Source organism: Thalassophryne amazonica, chromosome 2 (assembly GCF_902500255.1).
Source record: "Thalassophryne amazonica chromosome 2, fThaAma1.1, whole genome shotgun sequence".
In the NCBI taxonomy this organism is placed as follows: Eukaryota; Metazoa; Chordata; class Actinopteri; order Batrachoidiformes; family Batrachoididae; genus Thalassophryne; species Thalassophryne amazonica.
The window spans coordinates 33,993,637-34,011,868 of NC_047104.1; the positions used below are offsets into that span (position 1 = coordinate 33,993,637).

General features: G+C 42.7%; 1 protein-coding gene across 1 annotated transcript in view; it reads left to right on the top strand.

The window, feature by feature from the left end:
• The window catches only part of luzp2 (leucine zipper protein 2), a 712,019-nt gene extending 694,435 nt beyond the window's left edge, over positions 1–17,584 (top strand). Inside the window, exon 12 of the mRNA XM_034184813.1 lies at positions 17,362–17,584. Within this exon, the coding sequence (XP_034040704.1) occupies positions 17,362–17,472 (111 nt within the window). The 3' untranslated portion in view covers positions 17,473–17,584. The remainder of the gene's footprint in view (positions 1–17,361) is intronic.
• The last annotated feature ends 648 nt before the right edge of the window (positions 17,585–18,232 follow it).

Genomic DNA, 18,232 nt, shown 5'->3' on the forward strand with positions numbered 1-18,232 from the left:
CATCCCCTATGACACCTGGTATAGGCTCCAGCCCTTCCGTGACCCATAAGACAAACTCTTGTAAAAGTAGTGTGTGTATTAGTTGTAACTTTTGAATTGTGATAGAAGGATATCTGCAAGAGTGAAAGGGAAACTTAGTGTGACCATCTATGTTTTAAAACTTACATGCAGTGGTCAAAATATCATTGTAGAACACTTTGAGCAACATGTATGGACATCTTGCCGCCTGGACCATTGACTACCTCACTGACCACCCGCAGTACGTGTGACTGCGCGGCTGCCAGTCTGAGGTGGTAAGGTGCAGCACCGGAGCCCCCCAGGGCACTGTCCTCTCGCCTTTCCTGTTCACCCTTTACACCTCGGACTTCACCTACAACATGGACAGCTGTCATCTCCAGAAGTTCTCTGATGACTTCGCCATTGTGGGTAGTGTGTGTCTGAGGGGAACGAGCTGGAGTACCGGTCGGTCATCACAGACTTTGTGGACTGGTGTGAGCGCAGCCACTTGTGTCTCAACACCAGTAAGATGAAGGAGATGGTGATTGACTTCAGAAGGAAACCACCACATCACCCACTGGTGAACATCCAGGGCGAGGACATAGAGATCGTGGACAGTTTCAAATACCTGGGTGTTCACCTCAACAACAAACTGGACTGGACTCACAACACTGACACCCTGTATAAGAAAGGCCAGAGTCACCGCCACCTCCTGAGGAGACTGAGATCCTTTGGAGTGAGCAGGCCTCTGCTTAAGACCTTCTATGACTCTGTTGTAGCCTCTGCTCTCCTCTATGCTGTCATGTGTTGGGCCCCGGGCAGCACAGAGCGGGAGAGAAAGAGACTGAATAAGCTGGTCAGGAAGTCCAGCTCTGTCCTGGGCTGTCCTCTGGACTCTCTGGAGGAGGTGGCTGAGAGGAGGGTGTTAGCCAAGTTCAAATCCATCATGGACAACTCCTCTCACCCTCTGCACTGGACTGTAGTGCTTCAGTGACAGACTGAGGCACCCTCAGTGCAAAAAGGAATGATACCGCAGGTCATTCCTCCCTGCTGTGATTTGTGGCCATGCAATAATATGGCCACAAATCACATGCAATATTAATATGTCCACAAATCATGTGCAATAACAACTTGTTTACAAATCCCAGCACTAATGTCACCTTAAGAAAATGAAGTAGAAATAGAATATATATATATATATATTCTATTTCTACTTCATTTTCTTATTTTATTGTATTGTTACAAGTATTATTATTATTGCTTATCCTTGCACATGCTGTTTGATGCACATTTTCCTCTACTCACACCCATCTTGTGTGTTTTTTAAGAGCTGACGTAACATGTGAATTTCTCCACTGTGAGATCAATAAAGTCTTATCTTATCTTATCTTATCTTTGTTATGGCCGAGCCATGCAAAATTAAATGTAGACCCAAAAAAGTGGGAAGCTGAAAAAGAGTAAAAGGAGTAACAATTTATTGCAATAATGGATACAGGAATAAATGGAATTATGAAATGGAAGGAGGTCACTGGAATCAGAAGGCACAGGCTGGAACAGGTCTGGAACTGAGACCAGGTGGCTACCCACAGAGCTGACTGGTAGTAGAAAATGTCTGAGAACAATAAACAGGTTACTGAGACTAGCATACTTGCAGATATAGACATAGTCTGGCAGATACAAGGGCCAGGTACCACTAAGGACAATGGAGATTCTGGCAAATGCGAAGTGGATGAACCAGGGTATAAATACAGCTGGCAATGATTGTGCCCAGGTGTAGACCATCAGCTCCATGGCGCAGTGCCTGCAAGAAACAGTAAGGGAGAGGGACCAACACACCAAGGCAGCACAACACAGCTTCACTCAATAAAATATGCTATGCCTTCTACAGCAAGAAACTATTAGGTCTAGAGGAGTGTCCTTTTGGGGAAGAAATCTTGTGTGGTGTGTTATGTAACAATGTGACCAAAGGGGCATGATATGCCTGACATTTCCCATTTATAGGGCATATTGGGCTCTGTTTGTCTCACATTTCCCATTTGTAGGACATATTGGGTTTTTCTGGAGGACAATTCTGACAACAGACATGTTGAGGGGCTTTACTTCCCTTTCCACATTTTGTAAGTTATGGAGGGTGGATGAACAATTGATGATGGTTGATTAATGGATGAGATGCAGTCACACAGATAGGGATCTCTGTCCTCTTCTGTTTTTGGCAGGTATGATGAGGTCTTTATTGTGCAAGATGACACATAGAGCATTGATGGTGTGCCTTTAGATCATATCACTGAAAAGATCCACTCATCATGTTCAAATCTCATGTTTTAATGTTAAAAAGGGTGTTATGTGTCGGACGCAGCTCGGAGAACCGACCAGCGTTTGAAGGACCCAGTATGAAATAAGCAGAGCACGGTTCAAAGGCTAACTGAATTTAATACATAACAGTGATAATATAATAACAAAAGGTGCGGCCTGGCGTGGTGCGCTCCCAGCAGCGCTAACGGTCCGGAGCCAGAAGCTGTTTCGGACCCAAGGACCCCGCCGACACCCCCCAGGTGGCCGCAACAACCGAGTCTGTGAAAGAAGGAACCATTATGTGAGTCCACACTCTACACACAGAACACTTAAAGGTGTACAAACAGCAAACACTTCCTGGCTTGATTACTGATCAGCTTCCCAACCTGCAGGCATGGAACAATCAGTTCACAAAACTCCACTGCAGTGAAAGCTGATACATGACTAACAAACAGCTCAATACAATAAGGTGTGAGGGACACCACATTTACTGACTGTATAACTGTTAGTCACAAAATCTAACGTACCTCAGGAAGTGTGCTGACGAGCGTGAAACCTCACCCCCTCCTCTTTCACAGACTGTGCATCAAACCTGGACGTTCTCAGCACCGCTGCTGATGAGATGGCTCCCGAGACGACGATCTCACCCGTCTGGTCACAAGGTCGAGTCTCTGGCAAATACACACTGTGCACTCCAGTCTTAAATGCCAACATGTTCCAATCCATCCAGATGCACCACAGCTGTGAGTCCTGACGAGTCGCAGGTGATCAGGGTGAGGTCCTGACAGCCTCAGCAACACGGCCACTCAGTCCCAAACGCACGCCACCTGGGAGGAAACCAAAAGACAAACAAACCGGCAGCCAGGCCCCCCCAGCCATATAACAAAGGGTGTCATTAAAAATTCTCACAAAAAATGCTTTCCCAACCAAACATGAATCTTGAAGAAACTATGACAGCTAATTCAAATTTTCTAGATGATGCTGTAGCTAATGTGATCTGCTCAAACTTCACACAATTTGATGAACTATCATGACCTTAAAAAGGTCTGTCTGTATGTGGCCCTGTGACAAACTGGCATCCTGTCCAGGGTGTACCCTGCCTCATCCCCTATGACACCTGGTATAGGCTCCAGCCCTCCCGTTACCCTTTAAGACAAACTCTTGTAAAAGTAGTGTGTGTATTGTAACTTTTGAATTGTGATAGAAGGATATCTGCAAGAGTGAGAGGGACACTTAGTGAGACCATCTATGTTTTAAAACTTACAGGCAGTGGTCAAAATACCATTGTAGAACACTTTGAGCAACATGGGAAATATTTTAAACATCTTACAAATCTTTTTTAAGAGTGACACTGGTTACATGAAACCCAAACCATGAACAGTAAGATGTCATTTGTGCAGAGCGGCATTAATATTTAGTTTGCTGAGCAGAAACCATTTTCTGCATCTCCACTGCAACATAAATCCCATGAAAAGTATGTTGCTCTCTTCAAAAGACAGTGAGATGTAAACTGACACATTTTTGCTTTGTGGACAAGTTTGGTAATAAACATGGGAGTAGCACATAAACTACTAAGGAAAAGGCATTTAGTCAGCTGTATAAGAAGCTGAATAGTATGAAGGAGGAAAGGGACTTGTACCGGACTGGCAACACAAAGGGAGAGCGCTGAAAGGATGTGCAGCAGGTTGGGGGTGGTAAAAGATGCAGATGGTAAATGTACTGACAAGCGAGGAGAGTATGTTGAGAAGGTGGAGGGAATATTTTGGGGAGCTGACGAATAAAGAAAATGAGAGAGAGATATAATAAAACCTAAAAATCGAAACAGCCACAAGGAAAAAATTAATTGGAAAACGAAATGCATATCATACAAACCATCAAAATAATATGAGGTCTATTAGAAAAGAAACCGACCTTTTATTTTTTCAAAAAACTATATGGATTTGAATCACGTGTGATTGCGTCAGACAAGCTTGACCCTCATGCGCATGCGTGAGTTTTTTTACGCCTGTCGGTTGCGTCATTCGCCTGTGGGCAGGCTTTGAGTGAGCACTGGTCCACCCCCCTCGTCGGAATTCCTTTGTCTGACTTCTTCCTGAGAGACTGGCACTTTGCTTGATCAAAATTTTTTCTGAAACTGTAAGGCACATCCAAGTGGACACCATTCGAGAAATTCAGACGGTTTTCGGTGAAAATTTTAACGGCTGATGAGAGATTATGGAGTGTTACTGTCGCTTTAAGGACTGCCCACAGAGCCGGACGGCACGCCGCGCCCCGAGCCGCCGTCGTCAGCCTGTTTCGAGCTGAAAACTTCCAAATTTAAGCCTCTGTTGGCCCAGGACATCGTGAGAGAACAGAGAAGTTTCAGAAGAGCTCGGGATCAGCAGTTTATCCGGACATTCCACTGTTAAAGGAGATTTTGTAATGAAAGACGTGCGGACAGATTTGCGCGTCGGTACCCAGCAGCTCATCGCGCTGCGCCACAGCAAAACACCTCCGTTGGAAGCATTACAGGACAAGTTTGAACATGCCCAGCTGTTAAACAATTTCTCCGATACTCACTCGACTGAAAGCCATCGCAAACCACCTGAATCTTACGAATGGTTATCAACGCGGAGGTGCTTTGCTGTGTAGTAATGTAAAGTGTGGTGATTGCACAAAACACTGTTATTAAGAGAAGGGGAAAAACGGTTTGTTAGATTCCAGTGTAATGGGCACAGTTGTTTAATAGGTATGAGATATATCATATGACTTACCAACAAATACTAACGCACTACACACTCTGCTTTGTGGACCATGCACCTTGGAAGTATTCACAGCACTTCACTTTTTCCACATTTTGTTATGTTACAGCCTTATTCCAAAATGGAGTATTTTTCCCCTCAAATGCTATTCACAACAACCCATTGTGTCATCGGTGGAGCTGCATGGCGCAAAGCAAACGCCGTGATGAAGCCTTCCAGGACATGTTGGGGCAGGTCCAGCCTCATGCACAATCACAATTGGATAATCACACAACTGAAAAGCACACCGACAGCCATCTGAATCCACCTTTAAGCCATCCTGTGAGACTAACACCGAGGTGGTTTTGTCCCGCGTAATGAACGGTTCCGTGGCGCGTCCCTCCGCTCCTCTTTCCATGACAAAAACTCCTGTAACAGTGGAATGTGCCGTTCATTTCTAAACTGGACGCTGTCTTGATCCGGTATGTCGTCTGACTAGCACAGGAATTGTGAAAAGACGTGGACATCAGCATTTTTTTCGGCACATTGAGACAGACGTGCGGAGGAATTCCACGCGTCGCGGTGGAGCTGCATGGCGCAAAGCAACGCCGTGATGAAGCCTCCAGGACATGTTGGGGCAGGTCCAGCTCATGCACAATCATAATCGGATAATCACACGACCTGAAAAGCAACAGGAATCCATCTGAAAGCGCCTTGGGCAACTGTTTGTTGTGATTTGGCGCTATATAAGAAAAAAGTTGATTGATTGATTGATTGATTGAAATCACCTTTAAGTCGTCCTGTGAGACCAACACCCGAGGTGGTTTTGTCCCGCGTAATGAACGGCTCCATGGCGCGTCCCTCCGCTTTTCTTTCCATGAAAAAAATGGTGGAATGTACTGAAAAAGTGCTGATGTCCCACTTTCAGCCTTTTTGTGAAAGCCAGAAGAGGTCCCGGATCAACAAAGCCTCACGTTGGAAATGATCTGGTTGTTCCAGCGGGGTGTCAGCCTGTCGATGGGGGCTGGGAGCACGCCGTGCTCTCAGCAGTTGTGGGCGGTCTTTAAACCGTCTTGATCACTCCTTAATCTGTGTAATCCCATAAAATCATCCCTGAAAGCCATATTAATTTCCGAACGGTGTCCACCTGGAGGTCTCTCACAGTTTCTGAAAAAAATTCTGATGGAAAAAAAGCCCAAATCATTCCGCCATTTCCTGACAATGAAAATCCGCCGAGGGGGTGGACCACTCCTCACTCAAAGCTGCTCACAGGCGAATGACGCAACCGGACAGGCGTGGAAAAACTCACGCATGCGCACGAAGGTTCAAGCTTGGCTGATGCAATCACACGTGATTCAAATCCATATGGTTTCTGAAAAAAATAAAAAGGTTGGATACCTTTTCTAACAGACCTCGTAAAGTTGCAAAAATCTCAAAATAACTTTTTTTTTCACATTGTCATCATGAGGTATTGTGTGTACAATTTTGAAGAAAAAAAAAATGTAATCCATTTTGGAATGTGTTGGAAAGTGTAGTGACACGGACCCACAACAGAGGGCGCAAATGAACGGACAATAGATGAGCCCAAATACAACACTTTACTGTTGGTGAAACATGCACAACGAATACAGACAAATGCAGAATTTGGATTAGAGTCAAATGTACAAAGGGAACGTGTGGGCAGGCTCGAGGATAGGAGACGTCCGTCCAGAGAAGAGCCAGATCCCACACGATTTCCACTGCCACCGAACCCGGAGGATACTGGAGCCGCCAAGTCCTGAATCCCTAGGTGGCCACCGTCTCTGGCTGTCGGATCTGGTACTGCTGGCAGGAAACAAGACAGAAAGCGAGGTGAGTGTGGTGACACTCAGCAACTCCTCGCACACAGTTCAGGGATTGCAGGTGGGAATTACACCTCCACCTCCGCAAATACAACAGAGTCTTTCGCAGGACCTGAAACAAACCCTTGTCTTCACGGGTCGGGAAGGGTGTGGTTCATCACCCTGTTGTCCACGACCAGCTCAGCCTCCAGCTGACACAAGCAGTCAGGAACTCCTGTGGTAATCAGATAACAGTTAAGTGCGATACGGCACAGAATATGGCTGAGGAAGTTACCTCCGAAGGTAGGCGGTATCTCGGCCAGCGGGGTGGAGATGTTGTCCGGCTTTTATGGGGTGTTGATGATGTGGTGATAGATGACAGCTGTCATGAGTTGATGAATGACAGCTGTCACTCCTGGCCATTCCAGTGAGGCGGCTGCGCCCTCTCGTGCCTGAAGCTCGCACTTCAGGCAGGGCGCTCTCTGGTGGTGGGCCAGCAGTACCTCCTCTTCAGCAACCCACACAAATAAGGCTGTAACATAAAATGTGGAAAAAGTGAGGGATTGTGAATACTTGCACAATCCCTCACTTTTTCCACATTTTATGTTATGTTTGTGAGGGATAATACACATTTAGTAGTGAATATTACTATGCACTGTAGCATCACTGCAGCAATGGGAAGTAAAATGTTCACTAGGACATGCCCACACAGTTCCACAGCTGCTGCCGTTGTCCTCCACTCTGTAAAAATGCGACTGTAGTTTACAAGGATCCAAAGTCATAAGCTGCTTTGACAATACAGATGTGATTATTTTGCAGTGTTTTCATACATATTAGAGATTTTCTTTTTCCAAACCTTTGGGACTTGAGCATGAATAAAACATGGCATCAATATGAATCTGCAGTATATAAAATGGTTTTGCAATTGTTTGCCTTGAGGGAATTTAACCAACATGAGCCAGTGGGGTCAATGCTTTTCTTTATTGTTTTTGTGTTTTATTTTTTATACTTTAACCTTGTTGTAGTTTCCTATTTACTACAGTATAACATGTGGTGCAAGCATTGCTCACAGTCCTTTCACAGGCTTCCATCTTTTTTTTTTTAAATGTATTTACAAAAGCTAAGTAATGACTAAAACATCAGTTACAATTGTGCATGGCAATGCGGTTTTAATTATTAAGTTTTGATTCTGGCTCATTTTTTAAAGATATATTAATAAAACTAATAATGCAAAACTGTGTTTTGTCTTCTTTCACTTCTCTAAAATTGACTGTAGAATTCCATCTTGGAAAATAGGATACACACAATAGTAACATTCTAAATCCACATGAAAGTGGACAGCAACTGAAGCTGGCACAGATCCACGTGGGTGCATTAAGTAAGAGATCAAATGTGCTTGCAGGTGGAACTAAGAGATACTGAAGAGTCATTGAATCATATATTTGCTTCTGCACACAATCTCCAAGTCTTACATTTGAAGAGATACTACATTGATGCATGCTTGACAGTAATGTGATTTATTTATTTTTTTCCACATCTGGTGATAAAACTCTCCCGGTCTGTTATGCAGTATGAATCTCTGTAGTATGCAAAGAGGCAGCAATCCTGTGAGCCATTCAAAGTGACGTGGGCAAAGACAGAGCAGATGCTTTAACTGGTGAATTGATTTCTTGGGTCTGTGTACTGTGTTTAAACATGCCAAAAATGACAAGAATTATTTAAATTACCAGTAAGACTTCACTTCTTATTTAATGCAATACAGTGAAGCCTTGTGCCACGGTTTTTAAAATATTTGAGGGAATTTGTGAAAATAGGCAGAAGAAAGTGAAGAAGGAGGTGGTGGCCAAGTGCTTATAGTGTGCTTGGTTTCAGTATGGAAGGTTCACCGTTCAACCCCCCCCCCCCACATTTCTTCATGCAATGTGGAGTTTTTGTCAGGAAGAGCATCCAGCATAAAACTTGAGCCAACTCAACATGCAGATTCACCTCGGAGCTGGCGACCCTGAGCGAAAAACAAGGGGGCAGCTGAAGGGACTTTAGTTTTAGGCAGATGGTGAACAGACATCATCCAAAACTTGCTGTTATTAAACTGAGCAGTAAACAAACCATTACTGTTGTCAGTACGCTTCTTTAAAGGAGATCTGCCGCTTTCCAGTCATCCTGAGTTCTGTGTGTAAACTATCTTCTATTTGGCTTGAATGAAGCCCAGGAGAACACTGTGCCCCAATTCACTGGGTACATCCTTAAAAGCAATCACTCTAAAACCTACATTATAGGTTGACAAGGCTGTTCCAAATCAAAGGCTCTGCCAACTGCAGCCCAGAAATGCAACATTTTAGTTTTATTTTTTAAGAGAACTTTTCTTTGCAACCTCAGCGTCCTCTAAACCACGGTTCTCTAAGTGTGGGGCAGCAAATGGGAGGAAATTATTTTATCTTCCCTATCTCAGTATGTTGACTCGTTCTGACAGAATTTTGGCAATACGATTTATCTTATTCTGTAGTGTTATTGTCACTAACCTTTAGTAATTGTTAGATGAAGACCATATAAATAATGAATGTTTGCGTGCAATAAGCAATTTTGTATGCGTTGAAAGATTGAATGTTCCATTCAATGAGGCAAAGCAGAGTTGAATGGCATAACAAATTAAAATAATCTTTCCATAGCATGAAAGGAGATCATTCATTATTTGTTTAAACACCTAACTAGATCACCAGCTGTGGAGAGCTTCAGAAAGACCTGGAATTTACATGTATAATTGTTTCAAAGAAAACAATAAGTCATGCTTGTATGCACGCTCACCATGCAAGACTCCATTGCTGAAGAAAAAATGTGTTGAAGTTCATTTAAAATTTGCTGTTTAACATTTAGACAAGCCTGTGAAATACTGGAACGAAATATTCTAGATGCCATAATACACACCATGATGGAGGTGAAATGGCACTGCACATCACCCCCAAAACACCATACCAGCAGTGACATTTGGAAGTGGGAACATCATGGTATGGAGCTGTTTTTCAGCATCCAGCATGGGCAAACTCCATATAATTAAAAGATGGCTGAATGGAAAAATGTACCATGACATTCTTGAAAAAATCTACAAGCATGATGAAGATGAAATGAGGGTGAACATTCAAGAAAGACAATGGTCACAAACACACAGCCAAGGAAACTCTCAATTGGTTTCAGAGAATGAAAATAAAGCATCTGACTTGAATCCAGCGGAAAATCTATTGAACGATCTAAAGATCAGAGTTCATAGAAGAGGTCCACAGCTGAGCGATGCATGAGACTAGTTTCTCCATGCAGGAGGCGTGTTGAAGCTGTCATTGAACAAATGCTTTTGTACTAAGTATCAAATACATTTCAATTTGCATGTTAGTGCACTTGTTTTCAGTGCAGAAGGTTCCCGGTTCAAACTCCACCCCTACCACATTTCTCCATGTAATGTGGACAATCAGGAAGAACATCCGGTGTAAAACTTGTGCCAAATCAACATGCAGGTCCACCTTGGATCCGCTGTGGCAACCCTGAGGGAAAACAAGGGAGCAGCCAAAGCAGCTTACTTATTATTTTAGTCTTTACATAACAAAATGGTCACACTAGCGTAGCCCACTTGTGACACTTGACCATGCAGCTACTACGCTAGACATATAGCTGACTCAAAAGCAAGTGTTTCCTAAATGGGGTTTTATAAAGTAACAACATAGTTGTGACAACAGATGTTTGGCCCACTGACAAGACAACACCTATGGCAGGAGCTAATTGTTTAATGGCCCATAGCTGGTCTCAAGAGGAAAAAAAAAAAAAAAAACACTTGCCAGTGGTTTGCCTGCTTGGCATGACTTGGGTCAGGGTGCATCAATGAGTGAAGTATCCCGGGGCTAAGGTGGCTGCAAGCCACCAAAAAAAAAAAATAAAAAAGAGGAAAGACAAAAAAGATGTTAATGGACTCTGAAGTAATTGTCAACAAATACTGTTGTCTTAATGGTAATACAATACATGTTTAATAAACTTTGAAATAATGTTGTATCCTGTGGCCTTTGCACAAATTAGAAAGAGCAGGTGTGTCAGGGTGAAGGTGGGCAGCAGGATGCGGCTGAGGAGTTGGCTAATATCCATGTGTTTCTTGAGAACTCCTGTTTCCAGCCCTGTCAGAAATGAAATTCGGGATTCCACAGGGATCCGCCCCAGGCCCCCTGCCTTTCTCCCTTTATCTAGCACCCCTTAGGCATATTCCGCGGTGTTTTGGGATTGCCTTTCATTGCTATGCTGATTATACTCAACTGTACATGCCGATAACTGCTGGCAATATCATTCACATAAAATATTTAGAAGGTTGCCTTGCATCAGTGAGAAGCTGGATTTCTAGTAACTTCCTACTTTTAAACTCTGATAATACTGAAATGATGGCTCTTGGTCCAGCAAGATATCAGCATCAATTTGACCAGCTACTGCTTAGCTTAGGTTCTTGTGTTATACATCGTACAGACAAAGTGAGGAACCTTAGGGTAATTTTTATCCTACGTTGTCCTTTGAACTCCACATTAGAGACAGTGGGCCTCATGTATCAATGTTGCGCACTTGTGGCGTAAATTTACGGCGTAAACTTGAAATACACCAAAGTCGCCGTGACATGTATCAAGCAGTGTGCACCTGCCCATTTCCAGCATATGCCTGACGTGATCTTGATAAATGCGGCAGGTGGAAACGATCATAATTATAATAAACACGCCCATAAATATTCAGACTCCGCTTCAGACACACCCTCATTTTACGACATGGAAGCCCGGAAGACGGAAATGAAAAAGAACTCCACCAATCATGACGCATGCCAATAGAGCATCAAAAGTGGCCATCGTATCAATTGTGTTGTAGTATATAATCAATAAAGTGTTACAGTGGTCCCTCATTAATCGCTGGAGTTACATTCTAAAAAATAGCCCGTAATACGCGAAACCGCAACATAGTCAGCGTTATTTTTTACAATTATATAGACGTTTCAAAGCTGTAAAACCCCTCACTACACAATTTATACACTTTCTCAATCAGGCATGAACATTTTCTCACTTTTCTCTCGTGTGTAAACACTCTCAAAGTTCAAACCTTAGTAGGAAAATAATACCAAACTGTTTTCAGGCCCAAACATTTGTTTGAGAAATAAAAATAGAACATTTTCCTATAAATAATTATGATGGCATTTAGCACAAACAAATTAATTGTAACGATCAACGAACGAGGTCGGACACATAAGAAATTATTAATAGTGACTCACCAGTATTTCACATATCGGGCCTCTGCGTCCTGGCGCTGCGCCTTTTCCCACTCACATCTGGCTGCAGCAGGTGTCTGTGTCCGTGTGACAAACACAGTTATGATAGTGTTGGCGCTCTTTTCTCTTCTGGGCAACAAGATTCTTATAAACAGATACGCAGAACACAGAACACTGTAAAAAAAAAGGCATGCAAAATTGGACTAAATACTCCGCGAGACTCCGAGGCCACGACAGGTGAACGGCGTTATAGCGAGGGACCACTGTATTCTCTTTTCACATGTCAATAATTCTTGACATGTGGATATTTGCTCACTCAATTAATAAGACATGCCTAATCTGTCAGATTTCTTTATTTTTTAAATGTATTTCTGTATTTATTTTATTGTGACAACCGAATGGAGACAAGAAAACCTGGTTGCAGCACGGGCGAATTAAGGGAATGACGAAACTACAGTTGTTATTATCAATTTCATAGTCTAAAACGATCACACCACATGAAGTTAAGCTCAGCGCTGATCTGGCTCCAGGCTCAAAGTCTGGAGAAAAAGGCGAGCAGCACTTTCTTTGCAGTCAGCGCTGTGGCCACGGATCGTGCTCCATAGCAATCCTGCAAAGGGGATTTGTATTGATTATTATGTAGTATAATCAGGAAAGTGTTATTTATGTAACATATGCATTGATTTGTATAATGGCACTGTTTATCATGTTGATCATCTTCATTTTTATGTGGATTCCAGCGCTGGTTCATTTTGGTGTATAATTTATGCCACCTCTCGACCTGGTGTATATTTTCAGCGCAGCGTACGCCAACGACCACATTGATAAATGCCAAGTAGTGCCGCCGTTTTGGCGTACACCCCTATACGCTCAAATATCGCCGTACGCAACATTGATACATGAGCCCATTATGAGGACTGCTTTCTTCTATATAGCGAAGATTCGTCCCATCCTGTCTATGGCTGATGCTGTGACTCTGATGCATGCTTTATCACTTGTAGATTGGACTATTGCAATGCTCTATTTTCTGGTTTACACAGTCCAGCATTAGGGGACTTCATTGGATTAAATGCTGCTGCCAGACTTTTGACACGAAGCAGAAAGTTTGACTATATTACACCCATTCTGGTATCCCTTCATTGGCTTCCCATCTCTGAGATCGGATTTTAAGACTCTGTTACTGGCCTATAAAATTGTTCATGGACTGACACCTCCCTTCCTGGCTGACCTTGCGTTTGCAGGGTGCAGGACTTATTTGTGTTCCAAGGGTGAATAAAAAGTCTGTGGCTTACAGAGCTTTCTCTTATCATCCATCCCCTGTTCTTTGGAATGATCTCCCTGTGCAAATAAGGCAGTCAGATTGTGGGAGACTTTTAAGTCCAGACTTAAGACCCATTTGTTTTCCCAGTCTTATCATTAGTATATTGTGTTTTTATGTGTTTCTTTTAATTCTTTTTACTCTTACGAGTTTTTACTCATATTCTGCCTTTTGATCTTTGAATTAATTTTGTTCTGGTTTCGAACTGTGTGTGTGAAGCACCTTGAGGTGACCCTGCCACTATACAAATTAATAAATTTGATTTGATTTGTCAGTAATCTGTGCTGTGGCTAGTTGAACTTGGCACTTCAGTGCTGACCAAAAAGGCCTCCTATATATTTTAAAATATTATTTAAACATTGGATATCTTGTTTTTATTTAGGGCCATGGTCAAACGTGTGTGTTGTTTTTTTTTGAAAAGTGATCCAATTTGTGACACAAGATGATGATCCAATCTGAATTGTGGGTTTAGTGACCCATTGCACCCCCCAGGGCCTATTTCACTGTAATAGTCTAACTAAATAATGCAAATTTTGCAGTTTTCACACTGACACAAAGCTGCAATACCAGCCCTTTATGAAGTGATTCCTGTCTATCCTCTTGACAATACGGATAAAATGTGCCTTTCCCAACACTAAGCAGGACATAAAGCTAGCTAAAAGATGCACCTTAAAAAATAAAAATAATAGAACAGAATAGAATAGAATAGAATGCCTTTTATTGTCATTATATTATGTACGATTAAAGGCCAACTCCAAAATCAGTGCAGGCAAGTGAGAAGAAAAGCAGCAATATCAAATAATATGTATCAAAAAAATAATATGATGTAAACATTAGAAGGTAAGGTGCACGGTCCTGGATGGTATGTACATTGCAGAATAAGTATGTTATTATATACATTATTAAAAATGATAAATATTGCACATTATGGGATGGAATGTTGCACATTATCATCGATGTATGCGGGAATTCAGTATGGTTACCGCTTTGGGAAAGAAACTGTTTTTGAGTCTGTTTATTCTGGTCTTAATACACCTGTAGCGCTTACCCGAGGGCATCAGGTCAGACAGTTCAAAGCCAGGGTGGGAGCTGTCTTTAGTGATGTTTAGGGCTCTGCTAAGGCGGCGGGAGCTGTGAATGTCCATCAGGGAGGGGAGAGGGCATGCATATATAAAAACATATATAAATGTTCTTATTTGTTACCTCTGCTGAGGAGTTTATGTTTTCACCTGCCATTGGTCTATCTTTTTGCAGGACAACTCAATAAGTAACAGATTTTAATGAAATTTTGTGAGCAGACAAATAATCCTGCCAAAAAAAAAAAAAAAAGATAATTCAATGATGGAAGTGATCTAGAAGGATGTTTGGCACATAATTTTTACTTAACGTTGGGAGGGGATGTTGATGAAATCCTGGAAAATGAAGGATTTCATTATAAATTTGATGAGCAATTCTATTCAGTTTATATATATATATATGGGGGGAGGTGATGGTCTAGTGGTTAAGGTGTGGGCTTGAGTCAAGAAGATCATGGGTTCAAATCCCCGCCTGACTGGAAAATCACTAAGGGCCCTTGGGCAAGGCCTTTAATCCCCTATTGCTCCCGGTGTGTAGTGAGCGCCTTGTATGGCAGCACCCTGACATCGGCGTGAATGTGAGACATTATTGTAAAGCGCTTTGAGCGTCTGATACAGCTGGAAAAGCGCTATTAAATGCAGTCCATTTACCATATATATATATTATATAATATATATATATATATATATATATATATATATATATATATATATATATATATATACGAGGTCTGTCCAAAAAGTATCAGACCTTTTTATTTTTTTCAAAAACCATATGGATTTGAATCATGTGTGCTTGCATGAGCCAACCTTGAACCTTCGTGCGCATGCGTGATTTTTTTCACGCCCTCGGTTGCATCATTCGCCTGTGAGCAGGCTTTGTGTGTGCACTGGTCCTCCCCTCTCGTTGGATTTTCATTGCGAGGTGGAACGATTTGGAGCTTTGCTGCATCAAATTTTTCTAGAAACTGTGAGACAGCCAGGTGGAAACCATTCGGAAGATTCAGGCGGCTTTCGGTGACGATCCTATGGGCATCACACAGATTAAGGAGCGTTACAACCGGTTTAAAGACGGCGCACAATGGCGAGGGTGCGCCGTGCTCCGAGCGGCCATCGACATGCTGAAACGACCAGATCATTTCCAAAGTGAACGCTGTGTTGATCCGGGACGTCGTCTGACTACCAGAGAAATTGCAGAAGAGGTGGACATCAGCACTTTTTCGGCACATTCCATGTTACAGGAGATTTTGTAATGAAAGACGTGCGGAAGTTGGAAGTCTCACAGGACATGTTGTGACATGTCCAGCTCTTACACAATTCCTCGGATACTCACTCGACTGAAAAGCCACCAAAGCCGTTTGAATCTTCCGAATGGTTTCCACCTGGCTGTCTCTCACAGTTTCTGGAAAAATTTGATTCAGCGCTGCTCCAATCGTTCAGACATTTTCCTCGAAATGAAAATCCAACGAGGGGGGAGGACCAGTGCTCACTCTAGCCTGCTCACAGGCGAATGACGCAACCGACAGGCGTGAAAAAACTCACACATGCACACGAAGGTTCAAGGTTGGCTCATGCAAGCACACGATTCAAATCCATAAGGTTTTTGAAAAAAATAAAAAGGTCTGATACTTTTGGACAGACCTCGTATTATATTATATATATATATATATATATATTATATATATATATATATATATATATATATATATATATATATATACATATACAGCTCGAAATCACTACATGAGTCGCTCCAAACTGACTTGTCATACTAGCGGTATTAGCTGTATGTATGCATTTTGGATTTTTCATAGAACCATAGAATTTTCATTTGCATGTTAACAAACCAAGGGCAGCACGGTGGCTTAGTGGTTAGCACTGTTGCCTCACAGCGAGAAGGTCATGGGTTCAATTCCTGGCCTTTCATGTTCTCCCCGTGTTTGCGTGGGTTTCCTCCGGGTGCTCCGGTTTCCTCCCCCATCCAAAAACGGGTTAGGTGGACTGGAATCTTTAAAATTGTCCTTAGGTGTGCGTGTGGGTGTGTCTGTTTTGTTTGTCTATTTGTGGCCCTGCGATAGACTGGCGTCCTGTCCTGGGTGTACCTCGCTTCACGCCCTATGACTGCTGGGATAGGCCAGCCCCCCGCGACCCTTAATTGGACTAAGTGGTAGAAGATGGATGGATGGATGGATGTTAACAAGCCAGCAGCACGATGGCTTAGCGGTCAGCACTGTTGCTTCACAGCAAGAAGGTCATGAGACCTTTCGTTAACCTTCCTCTGTGGAGTTTGCATGTTCTCCCTGTGTTTGCGTGGGTTCCCTCCGGGTGCTTCAGCTTCCTCCCACATCCAAACATGCAGGTTAGGTGAATTGGAAACTTTAAATTGACCATGGGTGTGTCTGTCTGTATTTGGCCCTGCGACAGACTGGCATCCTGTCCATGGTGTACCCCACCTCATGCCCCATGACTGCTGGGATAGGCTCCAGCGCCCCAGAAAGTCTTGATTGGAGTAAGTGTATAAAGAAAATGGATGAATGTCAACAAATCTCCACAGGCAGTTTTTGAACATCTACAGCAATGAAAATGCCAATGTTTCACAGACGGTTTTTGTGACGTCGCAGCACATATGGTGGGTTGTGAGAAAGGCTTAAAGTAAGGGTCTAATACACTCTAAAATATAAATATGAGAGTAAAGCTATCCTGTGTACAAAAACTCCAGAGGGAATACTCCATATCATCGTGAAATTATTTTGAGATCATTTTGTTTTTAAAGATTTCCTGCTCACATTGCACCATTTGTCTGCTGTGGAACATTCTAATGTCAGTCTCTTACTCATTATGAATCTTTATCTTGTGAACCTGACAGCAACAGAGCCAAGCACAGAGTGGAAAACTTGACACAAAGCTCGCAGATGACAGCGACAAAGCCAAGGGAGGCGGCAGCAGCAAAAAGACAAAGCTGCACACGTACAACTGAGCGGACGGCATGCCATCCAGAATGCAGAACTTCTGCGTCGCCTGAAGGATCTTTCTAAGAGCACACACACCGGCACACTCGCACAACAAACACGTGTGTGCCCCCCCCCCCCCCCCCCACACACACAAACACACACTATGACACAAATGCATATCGGCACTGTTTGCAACAACTGAGGCACTGGATTGTCAACAAACTATCATCTGAAATTCTCCATAGTAAAATGGCATGCATTCTAGAAATTTTAAAGGTAGCAATTACACTGGTAACTTGTTTTATGATTGTTAATTTGTTGTTTTCTTTTGAGTTTTATTTCAAGTAAGGCACTGCTTTCTAAATGTGTGATCTTTCTAGAAAAAAATCCCTTTGCACTGGTGAGGTCAGATGCTGTATCCTGTGATGAATATATCAATTGATGAAGACAAACTACTACAACTTACTACTATGACCCAGCTTAGGATATTGTTGTTACTCATTGTAGCCAGGTTAATTTACTCCTCCACATTATAAAATATAGAGGCTCAAGTTGGCTGGCCAACTGTTCAGTGTTTAATATTACAGCACTCTTTCTGCCTTTAACACCCACAGAGGCAAAGAGCCAAAGACTCACAATGGGTCGTCTCCCTGAGAATGTGCCATGCACTGAGTAGTAACTCTCTACATTTCTCTGTGTTACCTGACCTTTCTGTGTCCTTTCAATAAACTGTAATTTTCAGTAAATGTGTGAAGAATAAATGGTTATTTGTGGGAAACAAATGAG